Source organism: Pelecanus crispus, chromosome 12 (genome assembly GCF_030463565.1).
Source record: "Pelecanus crispus isolate bPelCri1 chromosome 12, bPelCri1.pri, whole genome shotgun sequence".
Lineage (NCBI taxonomy): Eukaryota > Metazoa > Chordata > Aves > Pelecaniformes > Pelecanidae > Pelecanus > Pelecanus crispus.
Genome location: NC_134654.1, coordinates 28,607,976 through 28,617,187, shown reverse-complemented (window position 1 = coordinate 28,617,187; position 9,212 = coordinate 28,607,976). Strand labels below are relative to the sequence as shown.

General features: G+C 42.2%; 1 protein-coding gene across 2 annotated transcripts in view; it reads left to right on the top strand.

Annotated features, from left to right (window-relative positions):
- Positions 1 to 210: 210 nt before the first annotated feature.
- RPTOR (regulatory associated protein of MTOR complex 1) overlaps positions 211 to 9,212 on the top strand; it is a 160,350-nt gene continuing 151,348 nt past the window's right edge. For both annotated transcript variants that reach the window (XM_075719601.1, XM_075719600.1), the window contains exon 1: positions 211 to 372. In XM_075719601.1, coding sequence (XP_075575716.1) covers positions 211 to 372 — 162 coding nt within the window. The remainder of the gene's footprint in view (positions 373 to 9,212) is intronic.

The window sequence follows — 9,212 nt, the reverse complement described above, 5'->3', positions numbered from 1 at the left end:
CTGTCTGCGGGCGGCGGAGGAGGAGGGGAGCCGCCGGCTGGAAGGCGCTGCTTCCCCCGGGCTCGTCCTTACCCGCACGCCTGGGAGAGGAGCCCCCCCCTGCCCTTGCCCCGTCCTCCCCGCCGCCGGCCCGCCGGAGGGATCCCTCGGCCCCCGCTGCGTGCCGGGCTGGAGATTGCTGCTCACTTGTTGCCCGGCACTTCCCCTCTGATGGAGTCTGAGATGCTGCAGTCGCCTCTTCTGGGGCTTGGGGAGGAGGATGAGTCTGACCTGACTGACTGGAACTTGCCTCTGGCCTTCATGAAGAAAAGGCATTGTGAGAAGATCGAAGGCTCCAAGTCTTTGGCTCAGAGCTGGAGGATGAAGGACCGGGTAATGCTCAAGGACCGGATGGGTTTTGGAGGAGGAGTTGGGGGGACAGGTGGTGAAAAGGGAGGATTAAGTGCTGAGAGAGCCGCTGTACTTCAAGCAGCGGTCTGTTTCCAGATGAAACGCTGGGTATTTGATCCGACAGTCTAACTTGCCTTTGGTTTGCGTGCCGGTCATATGGTGTTAGGGGAAGCAAACATGCGGATGGGTCAAAAGTACTAATTCCAAGCTTGTGGTAATACACTCTTTGAGTAACTTCCTCATTTAAGCTCTTAAAATGAAATTTGGGTACTTGGTGTGTTTCGGGAAAGGCAGTAAAATTAATGAGGTCTTAAAGAGCTCTCTGGATCAGCAGGTTAATGATGCAAGCACAAGGTGCAATAAATGTAGTCATTAGAGTTGTCTAGTGGTGAAGATGCAGGGAAGCTTTGTGGTTTTGAAGTTTGCCACCAGCGTGTTATGTGGAATATAACACTAATGCATTCTTTGTGTGTGAGGAAACTGAGATTATGTGATTTTGGAGGCAGAAAATAGTTATTAGATGAAGCACTCTACTGTATTAAAGCAAGGTGCTTCTATTTTGTTTGACTATGTTGCATGTTAAACTGATAAAGCCAAGCGTGTCAAAGAAAGATCCCTGCTAGGGTGTCTTGAATCCTGTGTTGCGTCTATGTCCCAACTTAAATGCTTAAGTTAAAAGCAAACAAACACAGCACCTGAGAAATGCCACGGATAATCAGCTCCCTTCATTCTGTTCTTGGAATCTGCTTTGGCTTACAGGATTCCTTAGGTCTCAAAGTTGTTTTTCCCATAACTTCGTGTTTATGAATACGTATGAGGTTTTTTGGGTGACCGAATTCCTGTTACGTCTACGATCCCTCTTGTAATACTGTGGAACAACTTGGGAACTGCTGTTGAAACTCCATCCTGTAATTTCTTTCCAGAGGCATTGTGACCGGGCACGAGGGTGCTAAACATGAGTCTCAATGTTCCTAGCGGGGTGTTCACCTACATGGTTGTAGTTCTGGGAAGCTCTGAACCAGAGTCATTTGACTGAGTAGAGTCGTGTACTGAAAATTTGACTTGGCAGATCGTTAATGGATTGAATGGAGTTTTTTTTGGATGGAATTTAAATGAGCCACAGAACACAAAGTTTTGTGGTATGTCTTCTTTAAAGGGTTTTGGCAAAGAAGAGATTTTTCTCTAGTAGACTGTGGAGGTGTGATGAGCTTGCTTGTCTATTTTAGTGATCCCTCTGCCTTCCTGCGAAGCTTCCTGTTCACTTATTTCCTGATCTGCAAAGTTGTCTTTTTCTAAATTGGGAATGACATTGACTTGATCAATAGGTTGGACAGCGTGTGTGAGTAAAGTGGTAGTAATCAGTTGTCTTCTCCGTATTTGTCATTAAACGTTTCACATGGATGTTACAGCCAAAGAGAATCATGTCAATGAAGCCGAGAGCAGTGGTTATGGTGATCGTCACAGCCCAGTTCCTACTGTCCTTGCTCCTATGGAGCTGCAGTTTCTTCTTCTAAGAGTCCTCTGTGCTGTGAATGGTGTGCTTTTCACGAAATAGTGTGCTACTCGCTGTGAAGGAGCTTAGCGAAATCAGGCCCTGAATCCTTCTCCAAGATACCAAGTCTTATTTTTGTAAATGAAGAAAATAAGAGCAAGTCTGAAATTTTCTGTTTAGTCCTTCTGTTTTCACTGTCAGCTTGAATCAAATAACTTTTCTGTATATCATGATCAGTGATGCTGCTCATATGTCATTTGCATCTTGACAGCTTTATCGGGTATTGTTTGGACAAACTTGCCGTTGTGTATAATTACTTTTTGCTTAAGAACAGGTTCATAGGAACATATAAAAAGCTCATAAAGACATCTGAGAGAGGAAGAGAAGCTGACTTGAGAATGCTCGATCTCAATACTTTTGAATCTTAACAGTTATTTTTACATCTTTTTTATTTTATTCAACTTTTTAGCTATCATGGGATGTCTCCTTAGCATTTGATGTGATATAACAAACTTACCAGACCTTCAAACGGTGAAAGAATGGGTCTGAAGATGGAGTGTTCATAATTCTGTATGGAAAATGATATTTGTTAAGTATTTTCCCCCAGCTAACTCAAGTTAGGTTAATCCTGTGAAATAGTTCATAAAGTCATATAATCTGGTTGACCTTGTCTTACATGAACAGAAGGTAGAAGACTAGCTTGCTAGTTCATGCTGCTGTTATTTTCACGTAGACCGACTGAAAATGGCAGTTTGAGTGTAGCGGGTTTGTACATCAAACCAAGCACCTTAAAATCCAGAAACTTGAGCTTTGTGGGGGTTTTATTATGAAGCATTCTGGAATAATAGCGTGAGGGAAGATGTGCAGTAATCTGTCAGCCTTTACTGCCAGGAAGTATACTGACCTTTTGTTGATTTTTTTTTTTTTTTAAAATTTCTCTTTTTTCCTTTTTCTGATTTCACTTAACTGCTTTGTTATATGCTCTCTGGCATTATAAATTAATTATTCCTCTCATCTTGTTGTTTTAGCTGTCTTCAGAAACTTTCCTTTCTTTCTTTTCTTCATGCTTTAGAGCATTATTCCCCAGTGATCAGAGTTTTATGTTGCAGCCGTGCTTGTTTCGGTCAGCATTTGAGGCCTCTGATGTCTGTCTATAGCTGCTAATCAAATTAAAAGCGACCCGTAGTCACCGCACGTAGAATGCGGTCCTGTTGCATTCCCCAATTTACTTTACCTTCCTTTTCTTCCACAAGCCAGCTCTGATTGAGTTCAGATGTGCTCTTATCTTTGAGATGCTACTGAAAGAGATTTTTCTTGAGGGCTGGAGTGGACATACCTCTTGGCGTGAGTTGAGAGTGTGGAAAGCATTCCATTAGTTTGAATTTGATAAGTTAACTTGTCAAAGCTTAGGATGGGGACCATTATCTGTATTTAAACACATCAGCCTATCTCTAAATCAAGAAATTCTCAAAGGTTAACCAAAGCAAGTCTCTATTTGCCTGAGTCGCAGGTAAATCTGTGGCATTTTTTCCCCATGAATCATGAAAAACCCCAGGCAGTGGCGGATTTTGCCCTTATTCATCGTCTTTAGTAGTCCTAGGGAGTGATCCTAGCTTTACTGTAGTTATAGGAAATGATTCACTAAGATTTGGGAATGGAGTGACTCTTCTTTCATCTTGCTTCACTGCTCTGAAAACCCCAGAGTTCATATGAACTTGAAGGTTCTTTAGAAGGCAGGACTCTAAGAGGGAAGAATCAAATAAGAAAAGTAATGAGTGGTAAATCTAGATAAAATTGCCCCCCCCCCCCCCCCCCCCCCATCCAGAAGGACTGCTCTGAAAACATTTAATCCTTCATCTCCTGCTTTCGTGGACTATATATGCCATCAAAGTGACACTGCTTTGATGTATTATTTATTTAAAGAATATTTTTAACACAAGAGGGTTGGAATTATGCTTTGTGTATTGAATTAAATCTTACAGCCTCAGTAGCAACCAAATCATGAAACTTGGTTTAAATAAAAAAGATTTTACTGACATGTTGCTACTAAATTCAGAATATTTAAATTAAGATTGCTGTACTTATATTGATTTCTAAAATAAGCAGAGAGCAACAAAGCTGGTTGTAATAGTTTAACATTTTTTTTTTCCTGCTGCCTCATAACTTGCTGAGTGAGAATTAAATCCTGTTTTTATGAGAAAAGGAATACACAATTAGGTTTCTATGGAAATGCAGATTAGAGCAGGGCCGCATACAAATGCGCTTAATTCAGAGAAGCAGAGCTTACCTGCCTGCATGGTAAATGTTTCATGTGTCAAAGGAAATTAATGAAGGATAGTAGCGTTGGAAGTTTGTGCGCATCGCTGCAGCTTGAAATAGTTGTTTCAGTCTAAGGAAGCTTTCCAGGCCCTCCTGTAATGGACGTGGCTTGGCTGCTGCTTGCTCTTAGAGCGCTGGAGGCTCCTCTCCCCCCTCTCTTCCAGGTCTAGTTTAGCGTGTTTCTTGTGAGCTGAAATAAGGCAGCAGGAATCTCGTGCGGGGAGGGGGTGGGAGTTCGTGTTTTGGCAGCAGCCTTCACTTTAGTTTGACTTACTCCATCTTAAATGTTTGCTTTCTGCTTGCTTATGCATGATCACGGACTATCAACTGTGTGTGTATTTAGGAAACTCATAACCCAGTAAGTAGTCTGGGATCTAGCCCAAATGATATGTAGTTTCCGTTCTTCCCCTGGTACGAAGACAAACTCTTAGCAAGACTGGCTTGGAGCGCTTTGCTTTGCTGTAGCGTGGCCCTGGGAGCTGGAAACGGTGTGAATCTCTCTCTCTTCTAGGTCAGCGGTTGAAATCCATCTCAGTTCAGTTGTTACTAGAAGTGGCGATTGCTGTCCAGTGAGGTCTGTGAGTTGGGTGGTAGCGTAGGGCACCTGCTGGTTTACAAATGTCTTTAGAAACAACAAACCCCCCAGCTTCTCCCCGAACTGACCCCCCGGCTGTAAGTAATGAGTGCTGTCATCTAAGCTACAGTTTTATATCTTCTCTTACCTAGAACAAAGATCATTTTGAATTAAGATGGTTGTGTATTGATTGGCTAGGGTTGGGAAGCTTGCGCTCTATCTACCGCTATCTACAAATGTTTTTACGTCTAAGCAGAGAGAGGACTTTGATTAACGGCTCTGAAGAGTACAGCTGGTCACATATTTTGAAAGAAAAAGATCTTCCCTTTATATACCAGTAGGAAACACTGAAGTCTGCAACTTAGTCAATCTCTTTCTCATCCTATGAATTTTCTCACTTCAGCTGAGAGCTAGGGGATGTAAAATTAATATTATTTGGTAGTTACTGGCAGTGCAATCCATACTTCTGTGAACACTCTACTTAAATTTCTTCCAATACCACAGCTATTGTGTCAGCTTTAATCAGACCACGCTAATGGTAGGATGATGATGTGGTAATTTAGTATTTTGCTATGGAGGACGTTGGGCTTTAAATTCTGTTGTATACTTAATTAGCTTAGGGGAGCGTTAGGATAACTCCATTAGTTTATGTAATTTCTTATACTGAACATATCCAGATTTGATTTTTCATAATGTTGTTGTGAGGACTTTTTGCAAGATAATATGCCATTTCTTTACGATGGTTGAACATGGGGAGTAAAGCATGTTTGTGAATTTGTGAATTTCTACTTCTACCAGTTAGGTGGGGAAGAAAATAGTTTTTGTAAATCTAAAATTTTAATGGCTTAATATACAGAAATGTCCAGGAGTCTTATTTCCTTAAATAGGTCCCTGAGAGTGCTTCATTGTAGTTACATTTGCAATATGAGTAATAAGTGATAGAAGTGCAGTGTAATGTGTGGGAAAGGAGCTGACAACATTATCATGTGCAAAGATAATTTTAGAGTGGGGAGAGACTTCACCATTAGCAATTGGAATGACGGAAAATAATTATATCTGTGTTTCTCCATTCAAAAAAAAATGCAATGAGAGAATACATATTATACATAATGTGCTTCATTTTTTGTCTTGGAGACTGGGGCAGTCTCGGAGACCGGTGTTGCAGTGCTACTGAGCATATGGTATTTGGAGAGAAGTTAGGCCATTATTGCTACTTAAAATCAACATATATGTTGTAGTGGCTAATTACCGTCCTGCCCCCCGGCATGTTTGTGGAAATTTGAAAGGCCCATGAATAGCAGACAATGAAAAAAAGTATACGCCTTGAAAGATATACATAAGTGCTGGACTATGATTGCAAATTGGATACTTTAATTAAAAAATATTTATCATTGTATGAGGCTTTTCCTCTAATTTCTCAAGAGTGGCAAATGTTACTAAACACGGGTGGAACCCTGGTGCAGTGGTAAATTGCCAGATGGTAGCGGGCGGTTTCGCATGAAGCTCTTGTGGAGAAAGCTGTGAAACATCTGTTCTGCTGACAACTACCCCTTCTTTATTTTGGCATTGTGTATGTTTCGGTAGTTGAGAGACTGAAGGTTATGCGAGCGTTTTGGAAATGCTTTGTTAATGCTTCTCTGGTTCTTAGGTTTCTTCTCGCTGCCTTTGTGTAGATAGAGAATTCAAGGGCACCGCGCTTCCTTGGAATTTCATTTTTGCTTGTCTCCATGGGTTATGTTTGGGAAGTTTCGGGGTTTTGGTTGTGTTTTTCTCTCAGAGATGTTGTTTTAATTGGCTTGCTGCTGTGCTGATCTTCTGCCCTTGACCATTTCCAAAGGTGACCGTCAGCGTGGCCATAGGATAACTGAGGGAGGCTATTGACTGTTCTCTGGGTCTCTTAGCTTTAGCTGGCATTTCCAAGCAAATTTAATAAACCCCAGATGTTTGTCTTGCTCTTCTGTTCTTCTATAAAGAATGTAGTTTAGATAATTTATCTAATGGAATAGTTAACAAAACCAGATTGCTGTTAATGGCATTCTTTAATACAAAGCTGTGATGTGGGATACAATAGGTGGCAGATGGGCTCGGCCTGAAGAGTTCCTTTTTACCTTTTTGTCGCAGTGCTTCTGCCAGTGACACCCTCACCAGTATTTTTACTTCTGTATTTGTATTTATTTATTTATCCTTGCTGTGTTGTGGCAGGGTGACCTACAGCCAGAGTAGCCTTTGTTGGGTGAGAGCAGCGGTGCAATTAGCGTTGTACTCTGCAGAACAGTGCCTCAGAGGTGTGCAAAACAGTCGGCGGTAAAAGCGATGACTGAGTCGCTCCAGGCCTCCGTGCAGCCTGCCGTCCGGATGGAGCTCTGCGTTCCTGCCTGCCCCTCTGCCTGACTTCCCCGTCGTCTGGCAAAGCCTTGAGAAGGGGCACGGCCTGCAGCATGGTTTGCTCTGAGAAGCTTGATCACCTTCCCTCAGCGATTCCTCCTCCCTCTCCCATTCTTCCCCGGCACGTCAGCAGTAAGACGTTTAAAGCCCTTGAAGTGATCAGGTGGTTGAGCCTTATTAGGCAGGGGGATAGTGTTGGCTCTCAAATACAACCATACATCTTCATCTTTATGTTCCTGACGCTTCAGCTGAACTTATGGACTTGATCTTGTCCGTATCATTTTCTCCTACTTGCTCCTGTAAGCTCAGGAAACTTCCTGTTTTAAAAAGTAAGTTTAATTTAGTGAAGCTGGCTGTAGCTCAGGGGCTCACTCCACTTAAAGGGGACAGGGTGATTCCTGATCAAATATATATTGTGCAGAACGTAGTATTGACCTGTTAAAGATCTAAAAATGTCTTCCAGGAATAGTTGAAATACTAGTTTGTAAGGAAGATCTGAAGAGGAGGAAGTCAGTCAATGCCTAGGAAGAGACACCTTTTTAAAGCCAGTGCTAGGCCGGAGTGGGCACGTGGTGGAATGGTGAAGAGCAGCCTGTGCAGAATGCAAAGCAGATAGGCAGTTGTGCTGAGGTGAGAAGGAAAGCCGTTGTCACAGATCAAATGAGGAATAACATCTAGAAAATGCCTCTTGTTGGTTCTTTTTGCATATTGTATAAAGAAAGCAAAGATCATAGAAGTAAAATATTTGCTTCCTGTTATTTTTCATTATTTATAAGAAACGATTGGCAGGGACAAGAAAACACCATTTTGGTTATGTGCATCTGAGCAGTGGTTTAAAGGCAGTATTTTGATGCTTTGCTATGGCAGAGTGAATCAGCCTACTTGACTTTGTAGTTTTTAGTCTTAAGAGGGGTTCTGTCATGCACGATTGCCTTTGATCTCCAAGGGCACCTTCGGAAGCTGAGGTCGCCAGGCCGTAGCGTGCCAATTGATGTTACTCCCTATCAGACAGCGAAGACACACGCTGTTCTTGGAGCAAGTAAATAGAAAGTGCATATGTATATCTTGGGTATTGATTGGCAGTAGTAATTCATTTACAAGTGTAAGCAGTGCTTATAAAGTAAATAGTGAAGCCAGCAGTTAAAAGTCTGTTTTATGAGGAGCTGTGTTAGCATTACTGACTGCTCTTGAACTTCGTGTAGTAGCTGCATTCACTGGGTAAACGAACATGTTGGACATATTAAACCTCTGAAGAAAATTCATAGTATTATTGCAGAATACAGAGGTTAGAAAAGGAAAACAAACACTAAGGAGGAGTTGATCTAGGAATCTAGAGTATGCTGTCACAACAGTCGCAGCAAGAGCCGACCTTTCGGGCTACAGATGGCTGAAGACTGCCTGCAGAGGTGTTGAATTATTAATGTTAACTTGAAGTATTTCTTTGCATTCTACTATTTTTATCGCTGTGGAGAAGCACACTGAGATTTTTTTTTTAATAACAATTTATTTTTCTTAAACCTTATATAAAAAAACCTCCTTGAAACTGAAAGCTCTTCCTTTTTAGATGTTTTACCTTGCAAATGTGACAGGTGAGCTGAAGAGGACTGGCACATCTCTCTTCTTTTGGTATTTGACCCGCTAAAGCGAAGATAGATTGAAAAAGAGGAGCAATGCTTGATTCTCAATCATCTCACACAGTGTGGTGCGAAATGAGCGTGGAAGGGTACCAAATTAGAGCTTGATGGCGTAAGCGACTGCTCAAAGGGCAGCGCGTCAAACAGACGCCACTTCTGCAGCAAGGAGCTATATTCCTTCTGCCTGCTCGCCAGGTGGAGATAAGTCATGTACATGTGGGATACGTTCTGAGTCACTCCCTTCAGAAACCCCTCTTTGTTTTTGTGTGCAGTTGTGTGATCAAGTGGACCGGGAAGGTCAAGGTTTCGTCTGCCTGTTCAACACTTTCAGCCTTTTCGCCAGCTGATTTGCAGAGGGGCATTCCTTAGTGGTGTGTTTTGTGCCTAAGCCCTGGAAATGATGCCTGTGCTGTTAGAG